The 26,803-nt window shown below is 41.0% G+C and overlaps 1 protein-coding gene across 1 annotated transcript in view; it reads right to left on the bottom strand.

Annotated features, from left to right (window-relative positions):
* The window catches only part of dlgap2a (discs, large (Drosophila) homolog-associated protein 2a), a 146,713-nt gene that overhangs the window by 15,236 nt on the left and 104,674 nt on the right, over nucleotides 1-26,803 (bottom strand). The window contains exons 6-8 of the mRNA XM_054614376.1: nucleotides 18,860-19,074; nucleotides 10,928-11,078; nucleotides 9,738-9,954 (exon numbers count right to left, since the gene is read on the bottom strand). Coding sequence (XP_054470351.1) covers nucleotides 9,738-9,954; nucleotides 10,928-11,078; nucleotides 18,860-19,074 — 583 coding nt within the window. The remainder of the gene's footprint in view (nucleotides 1-9,737; nucleotides 9,955-10,927; nucleotides 11,079-18,859; nucleotides 19,075-26,803) is intronic.

Raw genomic sequence — 26,803 nt, 5'->3', positions numbered from 1 at the left:
AGACAGGATGAGAGGGTGAAAGGGAGGATTTGTGTGTGAGACAGAGAGCGAAGATAAATCAGGGAGCGAGGAGAGAAAAAAGGAGGAAAGAGATGACCCATTCAGGGGGCATGATTCAGCAAGAGGACCAAAATAGAGCTATTATTAGCCAGCCAGTCGTGCAAAGGGGAGCCATAATTCCTGCTCCCATCTTGGCAGTGACAGCGTTACTCAGCATTTAGATTTCATCTGAAGTCGACACAGCCCAAGCTCACTCGCTCTCTAGCATGCAGTAAAAGTGTGCAAATCAACTAAATTATTCACTATAATCGTACGAAAATATGAAAATAAAGCAGTGTGTAGACTCTCATAGGCATGAGGGGTGTTTACAAACGAAGCTCATCAATTGTAATAAACTGTCATATTGGACATCATGCCAGACTGTTTCACCAGACAAAGTACTGAACAATCACAGCTGGATTAATAATGAGGGAAGCCAACTGCCCCAGGTTTGATTTGGTTGTTCTCACACTATTTAATTAATTGTAGATTTTTTGCAAGGACTATGCACCACAACATCAAGGTGCGTCCTGCATTTGCTAATCTTGTGGCCCTGTCTTGTTCTCAGATTTTATTTCAGCTTTTATCAGTGGTTCTCAGACTGCGGGGCATTCCACTGAAAGGCTAATGGAGGGAAAATGCAGGGTGCAACGTAAATTGAATTAGTATAGTGTTTGGGAGTGTAGATTCATATTTTCTCAAAATGCTTCCAAAGTGGGTATGACAGAACAAGTGAGAGAGCCATTGGTTAATATGGAGCATATTCTGAAATAACATTGTATTTAATCAAATAGCAAATCTTACACATGTGGAAAGCGAAGGACAAGATAGCGCACCAACATTTAGGAATAAATTTCTGGTTTATTGTGCGCACCGAGCCAACCACAGAATAACTTATTAAGTAGCATGCATGAAAATAGATAAAAACTAGTTTGGATATAAAGCCATTTAGCGTCTAAACCGTTTTCAATACGCGTGTATAAACATCTCCATGACAGCAGGATGTTTCCTTGTTTACCAGGTTTCAGGAAACAGTATGCATGGTGAGTACAGTTTAAAAGAGGTATGTCAACAACAGCAGCAGCTTTAGAAGCAGCTTAATGTATTCACAGTGAGTACTCCATTTAATCTCTCTCTCTCTCTCTCTCTCTCTCACACACACACACACACACACACACACACACACAAGTACAAACAACTACCACTGTGCCAGTGGGTTTGATTAACGTGAGACACAAAGGCAGTGATTCAACCACTCCATCTCTGTAGGACCTCTCTATCTATCAGGACTGACTTGTATGCTAACATGGGGGTGGGGTAGGGGGGGGGGGCTGAGTGACACGTCATTAAGAGTCTTTCTTCCCCGTTGGATTTATCACTGTAAAGGAAATGCAGCAGTTTGTTTTGCAGCAGGCTTTTAAGGATATGTAAATGATCATGGGCGAGGGAGGGAGAGGAAGACGGATAGCCAACTGCATTATTGGAACTGTGAGCGTTGCAGACAATAAAGAAATTGATATAAAAATAGCCAACTCTAGATAACAAAAACAAGACTCAAGAGTAATTACTCTAACTCACTTAACCAGCCCTGGATGGTTTGCAAAAGTTTAAAGATTGTGATATATTGCTGAGAACAGAAACCCCCTGTAGCAGCAAATAAAGTTATTTCACAGCGAGTATCTCTTGATCAGCTAATCAAGGACGTTTCTTTGTTTAATATATATTATATATATATATATATATATATATATATATATATATATATATATATATATATTGCCTCAGATCAAGGCACACTGACAAGGCTGTCTTTAAGTAACACTCCTGCTTCTGGTCCCGGTGACACATCTGCATGTCACCAGTTGGATGCATGCCACTGTGCTCTTAAACTCACCCTGCATGAAAACAAATCAGCTTCTTGTCCACCAGATGGGTCACTTAAATGCACAACAGGGGCAAATTATGGAAACATCCTGGTGTGTGTGTGTGTGTGTGTGTGTGTGTGTGTGTGTGTGTGTGTGTGTGTGTGTGTATGTGTTTGGAATCTCTGTGATGGAATGACGTTCGAGGCAGGTTTCAGAAAGTGGCGCTATCATAAATATGTCATGCGACAGCGAAGAAAAATAAACAACTAAAATTGAGCTCTGTCGTGGGTACAGTGTCAAACAGAAGGAGGAGGATGGTTTAGGGAAGGGAGGCGTAGTGCAGGTGTAGCGGAGCAACTGCATCCTCCATTCAATTTATCTGCTATGGAGTCAAGTGCGTCATGAAAGAATATGTTGTAGTGTGAATGACTGATTTTATATTCAATTAACTCCTAATTGCAAGTTTGAATATTGCCGCTTGTTTACTGCATGGTAACTTTCAGTTCAATAAATGTGTGAATGTGTGAGTAATTGCATAAACACTATTTAAACATGTGCCGATCAGCAACTTGCTAGAGGACAACTCGTGTTTCATTTAAATCTCTCACATTGAAAAAGAACAATGGAGGATTCCCCAGGTAGCAGCATTACCTGGGGTTTGTTGGGGAGTCCGATCAATGCTGCAGGTGGAGGGGAGGCAGAACTGGATACCTGAAAACAAGGGAGTGGGGTGGATATTCAGAAAAGTGGGCATTTCTGCCCAAACATGAAGTACAATCTATTCACTTCACAAAGCATATGCAGAGTGGACATGTAATTAGCACTCATACAATTGCTACATATTTCATCTTTGAATGTTTACCTAGAGTATACATTTCTGATGCTTATTGTATACCATTTTTAGACGGATGCAGAGAGACCTGTGTTCGAGGTTGGCGTAAATAGATCAACACACATCACCCTACCTGGCTTCATGACCCCTGCTCCCAACATGGTCTGACCTCTGACTGGAAAATTGCTATACTTTCATAAGATGAGCAAATATTGAAAAGAGATCGCAAAAAGCATGTTTAATCAAATGAAAGCTGACTCCTGTCAGGGTCTAGTGTACTTCCATGGTGTAGCAGTAGTAGTTTAGATGTTGGACTTGTTGGACACAAACCAGGGATCAATTGATATTATCAGTCTGGTATGAAAGGACGTTATTGCTTTAATGCTTTTCTTAAATTTATAATAGGGTAAGAATGCATTTTCATTTCTGTTTTTATGAACACATTATTATGATAAAAAATTCCCATTTTCAACCTCTTAATCCCTTTGTTTTCTGATCTTGTCATTTTGCCTTCAATGAAGACAATTTAGTCAAAAAGAAAGTTCTGTTAAAAATGCTTTTAATTGATTCCACTGCTCATCATGGGTTAAAGGGCTAATCCAGACACTTCATCCCCATATTATGTATGTGGCTAAGTGCTTGTAGAGGTTCAAGATCATGATACCGATTTAACCTTGTAATTGGAGGATGTTTCTGTAATTACACTCCCGTTAAACTGCATTAGATTTATAAAAAGGAAAGTAGATGTATGCGGAAAGCAATCCAAACAATTATGTGAACTGCAGTAGAGCAGGTCACTCCTCTTGCATGCAACTGAGGTAATTGGTTTCTTGGTAAGGCCTTTTCATAATATAACAGTAAATCTTGTGCTCTAGTAAACACAAATTCCACTAGCATATTTCTTCTGCAAAATATACCTTCAATTAATCAGACATTTCATAACCACTCAAAAGCATCATTTCCTCTGTCCTAAAGTTCATGGGGATTATTATATGAAAATATCTAATGCATGACTGAATCCTGAATAGGTTTATATTTGGATTATATTTTATGAATAAACCCAATGTCACTTTAGCACAGGGTAAATTATGTGCTACTTTTAGATAAATATGTTTCAAATGAAAAAGTTAAACATGGAAGGTGTCGAGGGAGGAAAGGGTGGTTCCTTTGATGCCAGTGAAATGAGCAAAAAGAATACAACAATACAACCTAATTAACTTCCAACCCCTTTGAAAACCTTTCAGATTCAGTCAATTTAGCAAACTTCCATAAAGTGCTCTGCACAAATTCAATTCGAAACCACACACAGGGAAAATCCTTTTCTGGCAGCTCACTGATGTTCAGCTGAAAGATTCTTTTTGTTCCAGCACACTTTATTAGAGCACAGACTTCAGTGGGCGATTCCATATAGAGCCCAATAATTGGACAGATAGCACAGATATATCTTGTGATTTGCCTGGCTTTTTAGTCGTTCATGGCTGGTAACAGAAGTCTGCATATTCTGTGGCATGTAGGCTCCTATCATTGCACTGAATATCAAAATGAAACAATGAACAGAACCAAATACTTACAATGAGGCACTGTATATGAAACGCACAAAATATTGAGGCCATATGTCATGCACCTTTACAACATCATTTTCATCATTCAGTGTCACACATGTTAAAAATAGCCACATGTTGTACACTTCTTTTCAGGAAGGAGCAAAACTCAACATGTTATTACACTTATGTCCCAGTACTACATTCTCAGTCTTTGATTCCTGAGCATTGAGATGATATCTTACATCTCAACAAGGCCGGTTATTACTATAGTCAGATTATCAGACAAATCAAATTTGTTGTGTATTTTGTAATAAATGTATACGCATGTGTAACATGAGGTTGTGCATACAAAGAAGCTACATATCATAACTGTACTGATTTGTCATATTTTAGCGTGAATTGAAATAATGCAATTTACTTTCTATTTTCTTTTAACAGTACAATATTCCAGCTCAGTCAAGGCTTGTGCAAACATCATTCCACAGCATTACACCCTTTTTCTTTATACCCGCAGAGTCCATCCAATGGCTCACATAGTAAACAGTTTGTTCTTATAGTTATATGATAACTGCAAAGATTTACTTCACTCCACTCTAGAGTGACAATAAACAGAGAGCTCAAAATAAGTACAGGAAAGGAAATTTTCCATCATCATTGCAAGGATTGTCAGGGCCTTGAATACATTAGGCCATCTTGTCCGTAGTCTATAACAGAGCTCCAAAAGAGTCTCTTAAAATAGAGGTGTAAAATGTCTTTGATGTAGTACACTGACAGAACAAGAACACTCATTATTAGTCTATCCAATGATTAAAAATGCAGTACTCTCTTGGAAGATAATTCACATCAGTGGTGACAACAGCTTCAGAAAGATATATACTGCTTTCAATAAATGTCTTTAAAGCACGGTTGTTCAGTTAATTTATCACCACCAAGGGTTGATCACATTCTTGCAGTATGGTGCAATCTTTGATTTTTTTTTTTGCTGCTACAAATGCAGTCTTTTCTCATGGAATATTACTGCAAGTTTGTGTATGGGCAAGTCCTTGCTTTGAATGCCAATGTTCACATGGCATTTAGATCTGCAAGATGCACTACAGCGTATTGGCAGCTACGAACCGTGAGCTATAAATATACTTTGAGCTACATTTTGTCTGCTGAGAATGAGGTATGAGTTCACAGAGTGAGAGACACGTATGTGATTTCTGCACTGTTGTACTCGTATCTCCCGGTCCAGAGTTCCACGCTGGCACTCCTGTGCATTAATTCTTGTTTCTGGCCCCTCCTCTGCCACCTGTACCACAGAAAGGCCTGATCGCTTGATGACCTCTCCGGACTACCCAGGGTCTCTTCTTCAAGAAGTTCCCCATACTCCTGGGATTCAGCCATACACTCCAGTGTTTCTGCAATTATATCATCTGGCTCCATGGGTGCAAGTTCCACTGAGGGTATGTCTTGTAGATATGGTGGTGATGAATCTGTATCTGGTGGAAGGGGATCTGGACTGGGGGCTGGACTTTGGAGTCCAAAGTCTATTTCCAAAGATGTATCAGGAGATACTGGACTAGGTGGGGATATTGTGACAGTGACCTTTGGTAGTGGGACCTCATGTAATTCTGAGGCTTCATCCTGAAGCATGTGAGCTAAGCAACACTCCATAGCTGGAACCAAACAGACAGATTCTGTTGACGTTGAAGGATCCAAGGGGCACACTGTGGCAGGGTCAACAGTGGGTAGGGGGTAACTGGGACAATCGGATTGGTACAAAGGTGGATCTAAATCCTCTGTAATAGATGGAGAGTCAACACTCAGGTCAAACGGATCTGGTTCAGGGTCCATGAACACAGAGTCAAGATCATCTTGATCTAGGGAAGTCAGCATGACTAAATCAAAGTGGACCAGATCGGCATGATAAATAGGGGTGGTATCGAGTGGTTCGGGAAGGGGTGGCCACTCTGATTCTTGGGACTCTGGGTCAGTATCGGGTTGAGTTTCTACTAAAGTGATGGCAAAGGTTGAGGCCGATGTCATTTGCTCTGGGGGAGGGTCAGAAGGATAATCTGGGAAGGTGATAATGGGATCTGGATTTGTGTCACTATCAGTTGGACTTGTAGGAGAATCTGTGTCAAGGTACTCTGACACCACAATGGATGGGCAATTGATGTCAGTCTCTAAATTACATGGTGTAGCAGTATCAAGATCAACTGTGGGTGCGTAACAGGCTGAGAATGGGCCTTTACCAACATGATCAGATGAGGAAACCATTGGTAAGTCTGATTGTTTTGATTCTAATTGTGTTGGATCATCTAATCCTGAACATGTTAAAGACACTGCAGCAGGGTCTTCAGACACTGGATCTATTTTTTCCACAGTGATAGGATCTGGAGGCTCTGAATCTGACATGATGTCATCATCACGTTCCTCAGGTGGAGACAAAGTAACTACAGGAACTGGATATGGTAGCTGTATATTATCTCTTTCAATAAATTCTGAGTGTGAGGATTTTATGTCATCATGGGGAGATGGTTCGGTATCTGAATGGGACTCATTATCTGGGCCTATATCTATTAGCTGTGGAGTGACTAGGATTTCTTGTTCCACTGTTACAGAACCCTTTGGGCTCTCAAGGGCTGCTTCTGAGGGAATTGGCACTGTACCATGAGTGGTGACTGGCTCATTAGTGACCATGTCAGATGGCCTCACAATTGCATTGACTTGTAGCTTTAGTTCTGTTTCTGGATTAGCGCTAGAGGGCAGGGCAGTCAAATCAAATATCTCTGGTTCTGCTGCTCTAACAGAGCCTGGAAGTATTGGATCCAAAGAAAGTGGTATGGCACTCTCCACATACATTGACTGTGGACAGGCAAGGATGCTTGGGTCCATAGAGAGCTGTTTTGGAAGATTTCTGCGGGCGCCTTTCTTATCCTCCTCCTCTGGACAATTAACAGCTGCATCAGCAGTGCTTTGCCGGACCAGGATCTTGCTTCTGGCCTGGGTCCCCACAGACACTTTTGATATCTGGGGTTTCTTCTCTCTAGCTCCCCCAGTGCCTCCATCTGCCGTAGAGGTTCCAAGTTCTCCTGCCCCTGCCCCTACACCTAAACCTACCCCTGCACCTGCCCTTGGTCCTGTCCCTGTTCCTGCCGCAACCCGTCCACCTAAACCTACCCCAGTTCCAGCAGCCACGTTGCCCCCTTGGGGAGACCAAGTGTTGTAGTGCTGCGTGAAAGTGTTGAAATTACTGTTGAAAGCACGAAGCTCTACACAGAGGTCCCTCCTTAGATCGGCTAGCTCTCGTCGCATGGCCGAGACCTCTTCCTTCCACTGCATGCTGATAGCTGCAGCCAAGGTAGCAGACTCTTTGATACTGGCCTGGATGGCTTTCGGTGATGGCCGTTCTGGGGCACTAGATCTGGGGGATCTGAAGAGGCTTGGAGAAACAGGCGGTCCAGACAGAGGTTTGGCTGTAGCGCCCATGTTATCTTGTTGGTAAAGCCTGTCTCTTCTGATGGGGCAGCCTAGATCATCATGAGCCAAAGGGGTCGTGTCTGCCATATCCTCAAGTACTCTGGCCTGGTCGGGTAAACAAGAGTCTTCCTGCACATAATTTCTATCTGGAAGACAAATATAAATGCAACTCTGTAATATGGCCACCGGTGTGAGCAGCTGGAGAGAATGTGCTTTTTATGCTACAAAGCAGTAACATCAAATCATGCACTGAATGCCATGAGTCAAAATAAGATAAAAGCAGAAATCTACAACAACTAGCTGCTAACCTTGTGATTATTGCCCCAATTCACTCATCTGTATACTGTAGATGTGTATTGAAGAATTTTTATGCTAGAATTTAAAAAGTCCTTAATAGCATTATTTATACATTATGGTGTTGAAAACCAGTGTAACACAAGGAAAGTACTCCCATTTTGACTCATTTCCATTAATGGCTTACACTGCCTTCTCAACCTTAATTTGTAGCATGCATTCTTTGCATCTTTTCAATGCACAAAGCTGAAAATCCTAGCTCCTGGAACACATCACAGAGAATGTACAATATTTCTAATAAATGAGGTGTAAAAACAACCCTTGCATGCTCGTCTGCTTTAAGTCGAGGTTAAAAAATGTGTACTTTGTGCAATGAAAAGAGGCAAAGATGAGCAAAGCTTCCAAACCGTTTCCCATTAATCAGGAAGTATAGTATGAACCCTATTGAAAAAGTGAGGTCCAGTTTGATTGATTGATTCACAGCACCAATTGCCCCATGTCCAAAATAGTGGGGAAGTCTATCAAACACCAAACTCTGTATCCTAAAAATGCAAAGATATTTGAGTTTACTGAGAAAGCAGTGTAAGTAAACAGTTCTAGGCATGAAGAATTGATCATAAGCACAGCTCCAGATGGCCACACCTCTAACCCTCCCTGTTATAGTCCAACTGATGTTGTTAGTTCCAAATCTACTGTAGGAAAAGGTGGAATCCGCTCAGACTTCTCATCCGGACACTTTTTCTTCTTTTCTTCCCACATTCTTCATCTGTACAAGGACGTATCATTTCCTCTGTCAAGCCAGCAATCATGGGAATTGTTGAAACCACCAGAAGCTCACAATTTATAATCAAGGCTCAGTATCAGAAATGAATGCACGTGTCAGCTGAGTAGCTTTTGATTTATTGTAACAAGTTTGCATATGTGATATTATATATGTGACTAACCAGTGTGACAGTTGAGTTACCGGTTTATTCATTGTCAGCATTAGATAATTCATTAGCCAGGTCTAGACACAAAAGTGTGCACTTCTGTAACGTGAACTCATGTGTGTAAACATGAGCTTTGCAATGATACAAGATAATTTGGTTGAAGTGATCTGTGTGCGAAGAAAATTCATAGTATATGCTGTAATATTTAAGTGTAAACTGGGTTTACAAGTTAATAATGCACACTTTGCATACAGAAATTACACCATTTATTTGCCCTGTACGCAATAAAGCTGTATGTTAGTTCAAAAGTGTCACCCTGTGGTGCCACACAGAAAGTCAGATTTCCAAAATGTAGCCCAAAAAAACAGTTGTGTTCTTATCCTGACCAGATTTTTTCTTCAGACGATTTCCATTTGTGATTTTCAATAGGGTTCATAGCTTTACTCTCTGATGCATCCAATGGATGAGCAGATGAAGCACTGTATCCAAAATACAGTTGGATGAACTAGCACAGCTCACAAGTGGTAGCTACAGTAATCATACGTCCATCAAAAACAATGGAAACATACAAGAGTGATCCATGCAGCGATATGAAGCTGTTTGACAGTACAACCAGTTTGCACTAACTGTTCTATATTCATCCATCAACACACGTTATTGGCAAATGTAAGCTTTTGGTGTTAATTTGTAAGTACAAATTAAAAAAAACAACATCCAAGATGTCACACATTGTATTATGTGAATTGAGTTAATGTCAGAATGCCCTTACCCGTGGTAGACCTGATGGTGGAGGTGACAGTGGAGGCCATGGGGGGGATGCAGTCATCGTCTTGGGAGTAGCCGGCCTGGATGGCTCGCAGGTAGCTGTGACTCCGGGTTCTGAAGCAGCCGGGCAGGTCCAAAGCCTCCATGGCCTGGGATTCCACCTCACTGAACACCGACTCGCACACTGATTCAAACTGGCCATTTATTTCTGTTTCACTCACCTGTGAGAAACAATAACTGTAAGCATGTTTCCTCCATTGAAAAGCCAGTGAGTTTTTTCTTTGTTTATCCGGAGAAATTAATTGGTCGGTTGTAAGAACCTCACATTGTGTTCTCTGTCAATTTCCCTTAGAATAAAAACAATTGTTGTTGCTAAAATCAAACAAATGCACATGTGTTAAAAGGTAAAAGACAGTAGACAGATCAATGGAAAATGTGTTTTTTTAATGTCACAAAGAATATATTTGCATTTTTGAGTGTTGGCATATTGGTATTTCCACACTAGAAGATAACAAGGTCATACCTTGTCAGAGACTTTGCTGTAAAATATTTGTTTTTAAAGTTGACCAGAACTATTTCACATTCCTATTACAGATGTGTTTGATGTTTTTTAGCAATGTCTTTGATACTGACTTGTTTTAAAAGGATGTTTACTGAGCAGAAATAATTTGATGGTTATCACTGCACTCCCATTTGGCAATATCAAGAATCAAAGATAAAAATCTTTTTCTTTTGGGATTTTGAATTAGTAGGAGTTTAGTTGAGCTTTTAAGACTCTGAATAAATCAATGTGTCCCTCTCTTAAGAGGGAGATACATATCTCCACAACCCCTGTTGGAGTCTTTTAATCTGTCCAGATAAACAGTGTGCAGTGAACTGCCATATAAAAAATGTGTAATCAAAATGAAACCAGAAAAAAGGGACGTGTGGGTATTGGAAAACGATATCTACATCGTATAAATTAAAGAGTTCCAGTGAGAGTTCCAATTATGTTTAGAACAGTCATGCTCTTCAACTGGAGTTTCAAATGAATAACTTTTATGGTGACATTATTCCAATTAATATCACCGGAGACTCACTGGGACCTCCTCAGGGTCCCTCAGCAGCCCAGAGTGTACAAACCACTGCTCCCCTGTACAAGTTTGGATTTGAAAAACCCTCCTAATTGAAAGGGTGCAGACTCACCTGGCTCACTTGGCTAACACAACTAGCCTGACTGAGGGTGCTGACTGCCCGCATGTAGCTTTGGTTCCTGGAGCGAAACTTGGGAGAGTTGTAGTTGGCAGAGGGATCCAGGGCAATGCTTGGGTGCATGTCCCTGGCGGCTTGCAAGTGGTAGCTCTGACTGAACAGAGAGAGAAGAAGAGAAGCAGCAAGGGAGTGGGACTTCAGCCATGGCGAGGATTTCTTCAGCAAACCAATAAAACATAATTTCACTAATAACCAAATAAGTTTGATCAGTGGTCACAGGTGTAACATGATGACAAACACAATTAAGTCTTCTCCTCTGGGCAACCTGAACTTTAGAAGGAGACTGGTTATGACATTCGGTCACCCAGGAGGGGAGCCTCTCTCTTTGTTCTGTTTCTCTCCCCCACTACGCTGGTGTGTTCACCAGCATCCTTAAAAAGGCAGTTCGATTTCTGTTGTGCTGAAACACCCAATCAATGCTTGGAAATGAGGGAAATGCAAAACAGGAGCTAGTTAGTGAGCAAGCACTTTAGAGAGCACCCCGGTGTCAGCCAGGTCAATTAAATGTGCTACCCCAGCAGTGCAACAGGGAAGTTCAGAAAACCAAGCCCGGTTTGAAATCTGCTGGAGAGGAGACAAAAATAGAAAAACATGCGAAAAGAAAGGCACTTTAAGTAAACTAGAGAATGCTATGTGAGTCACATTAGGAATACCAAAGTGAGTTTCCCTCCGCCAGATCCATTTCTAATGGCAGGCAGAGATGAGTAAGCAGTTTTGGGGCTTTTTATAGAGATAAACACTGGTGTTTGGCAGCGAGGAAAATGCCAGCGTGATTAAAAGTCCCCCAATCCATCTTGTAATGCTGAAGCAAGGCTGTGCGTGTTTGCAAAGTAATACCAACCTTCTTAACATCCAAAGACACCGAGAGCAGAAACATCCAAAGATTTAATCTCAATGAAGTGGTAAAAGTAACAAAACTGTAAATGGGAAGACGTACGCCGGTGTAATGTATAGCTGTGAATAAAATCATATCTATTTTGTGTTTAACAGTGCCTTATCCTTTGCCAGTATGAGGTGGTTGCCCCAGGTGACCTCTCATTGACTGGTCTTGAGTGTTTGCTCTGTGAGGCGTCCATATTGTGTATGTCAGCAGGGCAGCGAGCCAGCTGGCTCCGACCTCTGACCACTGCAACATGGCAGCAGCAGAGAGGTAAGGGGAGGGGTGGAGCTGAGCCTGTATTCACCTTAAGTCTGCAGCAAAATTGGTGATGTAGTTACGCATGTCACTGTTGATTTTATCCAGGCGGTAAGAGCTGTGGGTAGAGAAGAAGACACAGTTACTGGGTCCCACAAGTGGGAGTTGGATGGATGGGACGTCACTGGGCACAAGTCTAATGGAACTGGCCCTGTATGGGATTTGTGGTGAACTGAATGTTTGCTTGGGAGTTTTCACCAAAATGCTGCAAACATTAGGGTGACGCAATATGACCAACATGGGCCTCAAGTAATGTTTTGGTTACATTACGCTGGCGGTAAGAATTGCCTGGTCATGGCAATATCTTATAAATGAAACATGAACGCACACACAACGTTATGAGGAGTGTATTATGAGTTTTGTCTTGCAGTAGGCGTGCACACGCGCACACACACACACACACACACACACACACACACACACACACACACACACACACACACACACACACACACACACACACACACACACACACACACACACACACACACACAGAGACTGTCCACCACCACAGACCAAAAATTATTACAAAGCACTTGAAATGTTGCACACAAAATACAATTACACTACATCATAAAACACATTCTTCCCCTATGTGGCTAATTAAATTTGCTTAATTGAGCCAAGTAAGAAAAAAATAAAAGCTTCCCTGAGTAATGAAACTTAGTCGAGCTTTATAGCTGACAAGATCAGATTCAAGTGCACCGGCTGAGGCATAACTGAGGCATACTTCCCCCATCCATGCCTGTAGAAATGTCTATTATCGTCAGTTGAGTGAAGGGAGGCTGCTTTGAGAAAGCGTTGGCCCTTTATCAAATCACGCCAGAGCAAATTTCCTCTAATGTCTCTGATTGGTGCTAATGCACTGCCATTGTTGGCCAATATTAAGGCAAGGGATGATGGGAATCTCACACTTCCTGCCTTTGACGCTGCCAAAGAAAGTGCTCTGTCTGTGGTTAAACAAAGCCCGACCTCGACAGTAGCTGGTGTGTGCTAATTTTTGAAGAGAAGCGTTGAAAGTAAGGCGTTTGATTGAAAGAACAGATGGAAGGAGGACAAGGACAAAGACGATTTTGCAAAAAGGGTTGACATAGTGCTAGCACAAGTACAAATTTGAGAGCAAGAGAATGAGACTTGTGACTGCTTGTCTCTGCTAGTTTTCTTCCTGACAAACAAAATGCACCGCAAAGCCCTATGGAGAATAATTACTTTTTCACATAAGGGAATACATGAAAAGTTGATGTGTTTAATACACTTTGCAATGAGTGTATCCATAGCCTACTCACTCCCTCTTGAAAACACACACAGCTCTTTCTATTCAGGTCCACTGTGTGTTCTGTTTAAGCCAAGTGCACAAAGATCAATACAGCAGTTACACCTTTCTGAAGGGGACATTAGGTAGCCGGATCAATCTTTGACATGGTTTTCAGTGTTACACTCAAAGCGGAGGCAAAGAGGTGTTTAGAAACAGCCTGCCCAACAGAAAGGTAAGATAATTATGCATGACATGTCCCACGCAGCCACAAAATCAATGGTTGGGAATTCTGCTTTTGACCTTGAGATCTGAGGAAAAATGCTCATACCTAATGCTATCTGAATGAGTAATTACATTATGTTAAATCCGGAATTATCCAATGCTTTGCCAGTGTTAACTCTGATTAATTATGGTCCATCAAGAAACTAATTATGAATGTGGGGGTGGGGGGTAAACAAATGTGAGTTATTTTAGAAGCTGCCAAAAATGGGTGGGATTGATTGACCTGTGGTGTTTAGACACCGAGCCAAAGTAATTTAAAGCGAAGGGAAGTTGCCGGAGATGGATATTAATTGTTGAGGTTCTTTTGTGCATTTGTGTCAATGCAACCTGCCATCAAACTGGACACATCATTACAGATTGACTCAGGGACTCATTATGCTGGCTAATAGTGACATTTGCCAGATGTCATTCAGTTCCCATCATCGTTAATATATTTTAAACATCTTTGGCAGGTCCTACTATGGCACCAAAAAAAGGTGTTTCATATTCAATTCATCATAGCTGTCGGCTCTGCAGCACACAGGACGTACAGGACCCCAGGGTAAGGTTGTAATGGAACAGGGGTTTGGGGAATGTAAAGGATTATTAATTAAAACAATCATTGACATCTAACTTTCCCTCTAGTGCACAGGCTGTTCCAGCTCAGTGAGCCTGTGACTGTGATGTATTCTTTATTGGGGATACGAACAAAGAGGCCATCCTGTCAACCACGAGATTGACAGGGAGCTTGAAAGAGGGAAAGATGGAGAGAGGTGACACAACCTGACAGTCTGTTCTCACTTTAACATGATTTGGTTCATGTTGTCAAATTTGTGCTTGGCCCATCTGAATGGCCCTGCGGGACATGAAATTGCTACAAGAGCAGAGGAAATCCAACCTGCACCATGTCTGTCTTTAATCCAATCTAATTCTATCCCAACAAGCCTGATGAACCATAATAGCATGAGAGCTCTAATGTCAGGTGGCACCCGTGATGCCTTTTATGTGTGGACTCAAAACAGTGACAGAAATGGATCACAGCACAATAGTGCCAAGAACTCAGCCAATAGACTTTAGGTCTGTAAAAAAAGAGAGAATATCTTTGTCTAAATGGGTGATTTTAAATGTTGTGTTAAACAACTGTTGTCAACAACTCTGAGTATTTCCCCCCTTTTCCTCCAAAGCTGTCCTCAACAGCGTTTGGTTTTCTGTTACACTACCTTCCAGGTTTTCAAAAAAGAGTTTCCTTTAGTGTTGTGACCTGATTTATGGGAATTAAAGTACAAATATTTCAAACAGTCACCTGCACTTTGTAACTGCCCATGTTTTTAGCTTATCTGTATCCTATTCCTATCAACCTCACTGGTCTTCTTCTTGTACCGCTGTAATGCAATATTTTCCTCCAGGGATCAATAAAATGGGATCTTATCTAATGTCTTAAATTAGCTATTTAGAGATTTGTGACCAACTGAGTGGGTCATTTTACAGTTGAAAAATGAACTTGTCCGTGCTTTGAGACACTGTTTCTTAATGACCTCTATATATTATTTACCTTTTTACTTCTGCAATTTCTTGTTATTCGTTGGCCAAATAATACGGCAATTTCTATATATATATATATCTGCCTTTAGCTAGCTGGGTTCAGTGTATTATCAGGACTCTTCTTCTGTCAATGGACTCAGACGCAGGCCACACAGGCTGATACATGCTGGTCAATATCTTCCTTTCAGCAGAGCCCAGCAGACCCTCGGCCTGAGCACTGAGTGAGCCATTATTTAGAGGGGCCTTGGAGTACCATATCTGCAACTGATAGCCCTTCCCGCTGTTGCATCCTCATAAATCATTCACTGTTTATAGCTATTCAAAATGGATAGCCAGGGGAAGCTTTGCAAGATGTGGGAAAATGAGCATACCTCACTGTAGCTGCCTCATACATTACTTCACACTCTAAAAGAGCTGTTTAAAAGGCCAACCCGCTGCATCCTCTCTGACAGATATCATAATGGTCCACCCTGATCACAATCAATAACATTCGATTTGTCATTATATATCCTCAGAGATGAATTACTGTCTCATTATGTAAGCATGCTATTGCTTGTTGCCTAGGACTGTAAAAGCTGAATATCTCTGCTGCCTCTCTTCCATCTCCTGTCGGCCTGCAGGGAGACGTCGCAAACATTCTCACTGCCAGAAATGCCCATCATTTATTGTGTTTGTGTGTAGGCACATACTTGTTTTCATCAGGGTCAGGTTAACAGTATTAACGGATTCGGTGGGTGTTGCCCGCTGCAGTTACCGAGGCTTCCAGTAAAAATGCTGTTCTCTATGATAGAGAAGCAATTCAAAAACCTCTGCTGAATGGCAATGAGAGAGGGGTTGGCAGCATGTAGAGCGAGAGATGAGGACATGACAATAAGAGCAAGGGAATGATCAGTGTTAGTCGATGTGTGTATCACTGTCTCTTGCTGTGACTGTCTGACATCACATACTGCAGCTATGTGTCTGTCACAGGCCACGCTCTACACTGAGGTCAGACACAAGGTCGTCCTTGCATAATGTCCACAATTTATGTCAGATGATGTGCCTTTGGGCTCGTGCAGACCAGAAGCAGAACAGACACACAGTGCCATTCATGCTGCAGGCCTGTGAAGAGTTTTTCTACACAGTCCAGCAAACCCTCCCTGAGTAAAACACGCTGCATGAAGGAAAAATGAAATAGGAGATACTCACATTGTGCTCCAACAGACGAAACAACAGCATCCCAAGCCGTTTGAAAGTTAATTCTAGCAGTCATAGTCCTACAGTTACTGCATTTTATTTTAGGCTACTGTTGTGACTTGTGATTGGATAAACACAATACACATCTATTCATTTCTATTTTTCTCTATCTGTGTTCCCAAATATTAACTTAACATTGTATATTATTTAATTGGGACATAATGCACTTGTGACATTGATGCAATAATCAGTTTTTAGACATTCAAGCATTAACAAGAAAAATCCATATTTCCTATCTATCAAGACACTGACAGAAGAGACTGAGGAAAGTACACAGCTAGTGTCTATTTTTCAATGAATTCAGCACAAAAGCTGCAGTTTTTTTGTAAATAGCTTTGGATTTATTATTCGAAGTCCCACACACTGGTTTTAGTTGAGGGGACAGAAAACAGGTGATTTAATTGGCGATAAATGAAGGGAGGTCCACAACAAATTGTAAAAACACATTCCTCTAAAACAAAACTTGCAGTTTTTGCCTCACGCCTTTGAGTAACACAACAACAGCTTGTAGAAAGATGTTGGACCGCCACACTGAACTTAAACCTTGACTGGTAAATGCACTCAATATACACGGCTCACAAAGCACAGCAAATGCAGATAAAAAGATTGTGTGCTGAAAAAGCAGGACAGGGAGATATCTTCATATTACTAAGATAGACCTTCACATGCTGCGAACAAAGAGTAAAAGGTTCCTTTGAAGAGTGAATTTGCTTCCTCGTATTGCCACATTTAAAAAACGACTCTAGGAAAGATGAATTAGCCACGCACAATGCAATTATTTGGTGGCCGAAGTACTGTAGCAATACAATTAAAAACCACAATAGGAAGTAAAATAAGACGATAAGTAACACGTTAATAGATTCAGTTATGGATTCATAATTGAAATATGAACATCTAAAAACTGTTTGAAATAAAAGGAAAAGTATGCTATTTAACAACCTCTGGGTAAAAACATGTGCCAGGTGATGACAACATATTTTGTGCTTGTGGCTGGTGTTTACCTATTACAATGTTTAAGTGAACTGGAACTGAAAATGAACAAAATAAAGATGAAGACAGGATGTGAGGTGAAACAGAAGGTTAGGCAAATACGGAGCAGAAGTATAAGCAGACAATTATCAGGACATACAACACAGAGTAAAAGCAGCAGGATAGAAAAGGGAATCCATTTCTGACCTAAAACTGCTTGAGAGTAGAATAACCTCTGCAGTGTATCATCGCTGTATCTTCTATAATTGGCTTTTCACACTAACTATCAAGAATGATAGATTAAAATGTAATAATAATATTTTTTATGATGATAACACAATCCTAGAAAATACCTCGGGGGGTACTACAGGTGAGGTTACTTTATTTATTTTGGTGCAAGTGCTCTATTATCTAATTTTATCCTAATCTAATGGATTTGTTAATGATGTATTCATAGTTAATCTTTCTCCTTAACAAAGTTGCTTGTTTTCATTTTTCTGTGACATTGTCTCCAGCTTGTCTTATCATGTAATCCTCTTATGAGTGCTTTCTTCCGCCGCTGAGTCACCACAACAAAAGCCCTCTATTTCCTCACCACTTCATGGGACACATCCCAGAAGAACCCACTGAACACTTTTGAAGACAGGGATATGAAAATGCACAAAGAGATTCTAATGAGCAAATGGTTCAAGTGCCTGACACATCTAGGGATGGGGAACTACTAGCACAAGAAAACTGCCAAGAGGGAATGTAACAAGGCAATTATTAACAAGTATGATTAAAACATGAACAAATATTAGGCTGACCAAAAGGTGTTCTCTTAAAATGTAAAATAGGAACACAGAAAGCAGCATGTCATGGAAATACCAACATGCATTGAGATCCATTCCAACATTATTTGTTTTCAAGATTTTTCAGATATTGCATTACTTTAATATGGGATATTTGAAGACATTTTCTGGAATTAGTGTAATAACAAGATAATCCAACAGAAATATCTCACTCCAATATGAGATTGATTTACTTAAATCCACTATATGTAAAATAAGAAGCATTTTCTGCCTGTGGCACATCCAGTGGTAGTATCAAAAACCTCAGTGTGCCCAGTTTGGATCCCAGGGGATCCCCCCCAGGGAAGACTAAAATCAATGGGCATAAACATTTTTTTACAAACAAACAAAAACTGAGAGATGATATAATTACATTGATATCCTGTGATTGTATCCACAGGATTACTCTAAGACACTAAAATGAGAGTTGAATTGACTGATGAATTTTTACGATGGACAATATTGCTTTGCGACATCTTCCCCTAGAGGTGGAGTGAATACATAAACAGGGGCATGCAAGAAAAAAAGGGAAACAAAAGAAAAGCAAAACACTGGCTATTAAGCTCTTTAAGGTGCATTTGTTGTACCTCTGGGAGTCCAGCAGTTCCCTGGGTCTGATGATGGCCTTGACCAGGGCGTCGGGTCGCACCAACTTCTGAGGCGATGTTTTGGGGCTGGAGTCCGACTCTCCGCTCTCCTCGTCCCCCATGGCTTTAACGTAGCTGCTGCTCCGCATCCGACGACAAGGGATCTCGTCATCCTTCCCACCGCCAGGGTAACCCCCCCAGTCATCCTGGGGCACCTGGGTGGCAACAGGAGCGTAAACAGTCAATGTAATAAAAGATTATTTTGGTCACTTGGGAGTAGTGTCATTTTATCACTTTATAAAGTTGTTATGTCAGACATTGTAGCAAATAGCTGTCTGTTTACACATCCAGCAGACATAAAGCAACATTACGCTGCCTGATGAATTATTATCCAATATTTACTCTCCATTTAGTTTCTGCTTTAGTTTCATCAATTCCTAGGGGAAATATCTGACTCTGTAGCCGCTAAATGTTCTTCAGGGGTTTTTGTCTTTGTATAATGTTATGCATCATATTACTCTTTTGGAAGATTTTACATACTTCTTTTATCTTCACAATACCATAGGTAAAATATCATAATAGTACACCTTGAAATATTCCCACCTCTGCATTACAAGAGCCCAACAACAATACAGTCATATATGATAAAAGGACTGAGATTGGTCTTAACTCCTGAACCACGTAGATCTAAATGGAGCAATGTTAAAGCATTAAAAACATAGACTCCATAGTTATAACATTTCCCAGTGATGAAGCAATGCGCTGTTTGATAGACACTTGAATTGAACCACATTTCAGTTAGTTCCATCCATTGAGTTACAAAGGACTATATTCACAATGAATCAACACACATTAAAGCCCTCACATAGCTCCCACAGCTGCTTAGTATTTTAGCTTTCCTGTAGTTGGGCCAGGTTAAAATCTGCTGAAAACCTTGACTGAAACAATGTATAATGAATTGCTGTGGTGTTAATCATAATTACTGGTAATATACAGCTTGAAAATTCAGAGAGGGAGCTACCTTTGCTTACCCTGTTGTAGCTACCGCACATGGAGACCTGTCATCAAAACAAGCCGGGCAGTTTACATTTTGCAATTTTCCTCCACTCAGGTAATTGAGTATCCAGACGTCAGCGTCACCATTATCCCATTCAGAGTGAGAACAGGCTGTCTCACTTGCAATCATGTTTACTACATATGGAGTAAATAATTCACAGCGATTGCGACGGTCTTAAATGTTGAATGTGGAACAAACAGGAAGACAAACGGAGCATCTTGGATACAGGGTCTCTACATTAGGAAGTGGAGGTTAATGCAATTTGACATTAGTCTGCCATGCTCTGCTCACAGAGGCAATATTATGGAATGTTATTGGAATCCATTTAAGAAGAATACTGATTGTGTGGAACAATTATTTTCTAAATCATGATCTTGGTGTGAACGATAAATGGGGTTCCATAATTGTACGTGCCATTTTACAACATGTAGAAATGTTATCAAGTGATCCTCTCTGTATTAGAGATGGTGGTGTGGCTTATTAAAATCTGCGGGATAATTTCACCCACTCATTGTAATGAACTGATGATGATTGTTCGCAAGCTCATTACACACAATTCCACTCGCTCCTCCTCTCTCTCTAACTCACACACTCTGTCGTTTAGCTTTGGTGAAACAGTACAGCATAATTCAATTACTGGGACAACGACGGTAGCAGCGGAGTCATGGTCTCAGCCTCTCCCACAAATACAACACATAGATGGTACAACACAACACACAGATAGATGGTACAACACAACATACAGATGCAGAGACCCTGTGCAGTCACACAAAAGTACAAAACTCTCTTGCTTCTCTTTTCCTTTTTAAATTGACCTTCTTGCACTTTGCTGGTTGTGTGTGATGGTCAGAAGCTTTAGACACACACATACATGGTCAATGATTTGCACTCATAAAATATGACATTGTCAGTTATCATTACATTCTAGGTGGAAGTTGAAGGCTTCACTGATGCCGGCTTCATCCGTCTCTTTAGCATCCTGGCAGCCGGATCAGCCTTGGAGCAGTGCCAATTCACCCAGCCCAATATTTCATTAAGTTAAATCATCTGACTTGGGTCTATATTTCCTTGACTTTACAATGACACTGGACCAGAGCCGCACTAAAGAGAAACTTAAAAATAGCTTCCCAAACACTATTAGTAATTCAAATACTGTATTAACGTGTGGTTATACTGAAAGTACTGATTCTATGTTTTTCTAAAACTTTCCTCGGTGACTAACTCACTACTCACAGGTTCACAATGAACAGGGTGGCAGCTGAGTTGCTGTGGGAAATGTCAGGATGAGATAGGCTGCATCCAAATGTCACTAATGCATCAGACACATGACTCTAATCACTTTCTGATGCAAATGTCATCTATTGGAAAATAACAATTGAAAAGCAATTATTATTCAAAGAGATATAAAAACAGATATTAACCTTTTCCTACACTATACTGTTAAGAATAAAACCAGCAGTTTCATATCAGAAAAACGGGAAAAGAAGCTGGAATTCTGAACATAAAATAATTTTCAATTGCAAACAAGTCAGACATGTCACATACGATTCATCATCAACATTGAAGGTATCCGTTTGTTTTCATCCTGAAAAAAACCCGACTTCCTCCGGACACTAATTCTACTAACCTCTGGCATCAAAGGACGCCCTCGCACAATTACTATTCTAACAAGTGTCACATCAAATCAAAACAGCTTGAATAATTGATCCATTATGGCTTCATTACAGCCCACTCTTTGTTATACACAGAGAATGCTCGCTCAAAGCAGCCTTTGACTCCTATGTTTCATCTCTGTTGTGATGATAGCATGGGGGGGAGGAGGCATGATTGAGTGGGATTATGGTGTGTCCTCTCGGTCTGTAAAGCTCTGTAGCAAATTGTACGGCAAGGATGTGATGTTACATAATGAAAAGAAGGTAACTGAAAATGTATACGACGCACAAAAAGATGCACTTCCATACATTGAAACAAAGCCATGCAAAAAAAGCACATGTATGAATTAGGGAAACATAAGCTTACTGAATGCCCCTTTTTTCAAAACATGCACGCACCGATGTACACCCTAACGGACACGTGAAAGCACACTCAAACACACGCTCTGATAAAAAAAAGTCATTCATCTCCCCTCCAAAGACAGGCGTGCACCAGCTACCAAATAGAGTCGATGGGTTAATTAAGTCTTGGAGGGGTTTGATATTTTTAGACGTCTAATTAATGAACGTAACGCCAGAGGACAGGCGCAAGCTGTGGTGAGATTTGTTTAATTTGGATTTGCTGATAAACTGAATAGATTGCAGCGTGTCTCCTTGTGCAGATAAAGAAACAGCAGCGTGCTCCTATAGATTGCTGTAAAAAAACACACATGGTGTCCCCGCCTGCTCAATGGAGTTAAAATATGGTCACTTGTCATCATGAACCAAAGATCCTACAAAGGGAAGGCATGTGATTCAGAGGTGAGTATGCATCCACAAGTACGCAGTCATGTGCAAGTGTTCTGTGTATTTTTTGGGGCGTTTTTTGGTGAGTCTACTGTTCCTAGTTAAATGTGCGACATCCTGTTCTGTTAAACAGCTCATAATATGGCAATGACGTGAAGCCCTTTGTGAATATCAGCCGAAGTTTGTGGAAGCAGTGTGAAAATTCACATCTCAAGTGTGAAGAACCATAGTTAAAGTCACATTATCACAAAAACAAAACTTTCACTTCCTCTAATTTATTGGATTTTGAATGGGAATTACTTTGGGAAAATGATTTCTTCAAGTGCGTTTCTCTTATGACATCAACTCTTTACACATACCATGAAGGTCTTTTAGCCCTTCAACTCTGCCAATAAGTGAAATGGCACACACACACCTTATAGCAGGAATGTGCAGACACTGGCATATTGGTTGTGTGTGTCTTCCTTTACTTTCAGTGCTTTGATCTTTGCCCACAGGGGGTGCGGTGTGTATTTATGTGTGTGTGTGTGTGTGTGTGTGTGTGTGTGTGTGTGTGTGTGTGTGTGTGTGTGTGTGTGTGTGTGTGTGTGTGTGTGTGCTGGCTAGGCCAATGCTCCTGCAGTGCAGCAGTGCATTTCATTGATTAACTCTGCGGCTCTATCTATACACAGCACCTCTCCCACTAAGAAACATAAGTCATTGTGATTAAGTTACGGCATAAAGTGAGATAGACAGAGAGAGGGAGAGAGGGGCAGGATACAGGGGATATAGCGTAGAAAGATGGAGAAATGACTGAGAGAGGAAGGAAGAGAGAGAGAGAGAGAGAGAGAGAGAGAGAGAGAGAGAGAGCTCAATCTTTGTTCATCATTGGTAATCCCACCCAGCAGCCTCCAGCTCCTCATTTCCTCCCACAGGATTGCATGGATATGCTGTGTGTGTTGGAAGATGTGCTGTTTTATTTTTTTCTCTCTCTTACTAGCCAATGTTACCCTACCTGACCAGACACCTACTGCACGCCCACCACCAACTCTTCCTCTCTCGTCTCTCTCTTTCACACATACGCCCACATGTGTCTGTGTTCGCCTTGTCTCTGTGTTTATTTACTTGCACTTTACGCGTTCAGATGTTAGCAAGGAGGTGTAAATGATAAAAGGTAAAGGAAACAGCCATGCACTAGAAGGTTTGTGGAAAAACTGAAAGACTGACGAACTTCCATAATCTTGTCCTTTCGATTGATGCTAATAGTGGAAGCGAAAAACAATCAAATCTGAATCCAAGTCTAACAATCACCAAAATATTTATCCTCAGTGTCAAACAATTTATAAGTAGACCAAACTACTACAGCCATGCGAAATGCTTTGAGCTAAATGCTAACTTTAGCATATAAACATGCCCCAAATGACTGTGACAGCGTGATGGGGTATCATAGACTGTATATAAGACGTGGACGTAGTCTCCGTGACGTCACCCATTGGTCTGTGGATTACAGTTTGAAGCCTCAAGATCAGCATTTTGTCCATCGCATCTTGTTTTTTTGCAAACAGAAAAGACAAGAGAGGATGGAGCTCAGTACAACTGAATGCTGAATAAGACATATCTAGACTACCAAAATGTAACAATTACCTTTCATGAAATGAAAACACACCGTGAAAGGGTTAAAGTTTTAAGACGAAAACCCGGAAACCACCCAGACGCCGTGGTAACGACCTGTCAATCACAAGGTATCCCTAAAGCAAACCTGATTTATCTTCTATTATTCTCTAAATTCGACACTAATTTACCAAATGAACACCATGCTGTATGAAGAAGACTTGCCGACTTGCCAACTTGCAGGCATATTATTTAGCATGTTAACCATGCCATGTGTTGGCATGCAAACATTTGCAGCTACAATCAAGTACTGACTCTGGTCAATCATTCTTAGCTTCACATATCTTCACATCCTGTACAGTTCCCTAATTATACCTGAAGTCTATGCAGCCATACAACCTGTTGTGTTTCAAGAGGCTTTTCTTTTTCCTAAAATACTTACTCACTCTTGACTCTTTCTATCACTGTCACTTCACCTCTCGTCCCCTATATTTAAAACCCAAAGCTAAAATGCAAATAAAACTCTCTGGGGGTCACTAAAAGTCAAACTAGGAAACAAAGGACTTCACAACAGAACAAGATTTAGGCATAGGCTGACTAATTTGATTTATATTGCTGAAGAAAAAGGACATTTAGGCTAATATCCTACAAGAATCTTTCAAAATATTCCTATAGTAACATGGTATTTCACTGTGGTCACTATTGTATTTTTACCTTTTAATTGACGCAAAAAACAGGGCTGACATTTGTTCGCCAGATTGTTTTAATTGGTGGTTTTCATGTGCACTTTCAATTCACGCATAAAAACATCACTAATGAAATACTAAAACACATTATTTAAATATCTTATAAAAGTTTTTACCCTCGGCTGAGATGGAAAATTTGGTGTATCGATAATAACAAAATGAAACAAAGTGCATGACATACATGAATCAAGCGACTTTCACATCCGCTCAAAGCTTCTTCACCAACTCTTCACAAAAAAGATCTGTCTCCTTAGCTGGCCAGACTGGTGATATTTTTCACCAGCTGCATTAGCTGTGTCTGTCTGCTGCCGGTGCTGGGGAGATACCGTCCAGTTGGTTTATTTAGAGACTTTTTTAAAGGAAACGGCTGCCTATGGGAGACTGCTGAGAGCTGTTAGAACCGTACAGTGAACTACAAAAAACCTAACAGATGGAACAGGACACATCAAAAGGAAGAAATAACACATCAAAGCCGGTACAATAATGTGAGGGATCCCTCTATCTAACACCTCCACATTCTCTAAACACCGTGAAAACCTACAAGGTACTGTAAGTCCTGGGCTGGGCACCACATGTATTAGAGCTATTAAAAGACTCTAATATACTGAATAAAATACTACTAAAGCAGCACAAACTGGTATTAAACCCTCCAACAATTTGGATGCTATCATAGCTGGCCAATCTTATTGATTTGGCGTGGGAGAGGGGCTGCACACACAAAGAAGATATGGAATAATGTGCTAAACAATGAACAATTAAATGGTAAAAGCCTGACAACCTCCTTGTAGCATTGAAGAAAACTTAATGTTTGACGTAATAAAACACAAATTTGAGCAGATGCTCGCCAACAAAGTGGTAACCACAAAGCCACGCTGTCGCCTCAGGCAACAGAGATGAGTAACATTTAGCTACAAAACTGCCATCTGATCCCAGAGTTCCTGGGACAAAATCTTACTAAGTAGAGGTTCAAGGCCTGATAGCTATCTGGGAACCCCTCAATAAAAAAAGTTAGGGAACCCCTGTTTGGTGGTGTTAATGTAGCTTTCAGTCACAGTGCCAGTTTTGTTTCTGCTGCTCTGCACTTCCCTTTTGTAATTTAATCAGCAGCCTCTCTGCCTCTCAAGCTCCACCTTTGGCAAGCAGACATGGCAATTAATTGGCTTATTAAATCCCTCCGCATTGCCCTATCAGCAAAACTATCAAAGACTAATCCTCCCTTTGTACTACAGGACTGTATGCAGGCAGAGAGCAGAGTAGCGTTGGCTGGAGCAGCTGACTTAATCAAGGCTGAGAGTTGTCAGTAAGACAAAGTTATTGTGCTGTGAAGTTGTGGACTGGGTGCCAGGAAGGTGGAGGAGGCATTGATCACAGCTGTTGCTGCGGTCCAGGTGTATTTGTATATCTAATTTGAAGAGTGTGCGTGTGAGTTTGAAATTCATCCAGGTGAGCCTGTTTTGCAACAGTCACCTCATTTCATTAAGATCAAGCTCACAGTCAAACCTGTGTGCATCCTGAAAACCATGTGTGTGTGTGTGTGTGTGTGTGTGTGTGTGTGTGTGTGTGTGTGTGTGTGTGTGTGTGTGTGTGTGTGTGTGTGTCTTGGGGAGGACTAATTGGGGTTAATTTGTGAAATGACTTAGCCAGAGACAGAGAGCGATGGCCAATGCCAGGTCTGATCCCGCAACATTTGTCATTTCAGAGAAAGGGCAGCCAATATCTATCAATCTCTGTCTCCCCCAATGTCCAGTTAATCGATCTCTCTTACATACACATGCATACCTTGCTACCTTGCTCACACACACACACACACACACACACACACACACACACACACACACACACACACACACACACACACACACACACCTGCTGCACTCACAGAGATTAACAAACAGATAAGACAAGTCACGCTGTCTGTCCGCCTTGTCTTCGCCTTTTTTCCAACACTTCAGAAGGTTTTCATTCCCTCCGTCATCAACCAAGGACGCAAACAAGGTGACTAGCACATCATCAAACCATCTGGTGTGCGATAAATAACCCCACACACACACACACACACACAGACACTCTCACTCACACACAGACATTCAGTGGACACACTCTCCCAGGTTAC

The sequence above is a fragment of the Anoplopoma fimbria genome, chromosome 15 (assembly GCF_027596085.1).
Source record: "Anoplopoma fimbria isolate UVic2021 breed Golden Eagle Sablefish chromosome 15, Afim_UVic_2022, whole genome shotgun sequence".
NCBI lineage: Eukaryota > Metazoa > Chordata > Actinopteri > Perciformes > Anoplopomatidae > Anoplopoma > Anoplopoma fimbria.
This window is presented reverse-complemented; position numbering and strand designations above follow the sequence as displayed.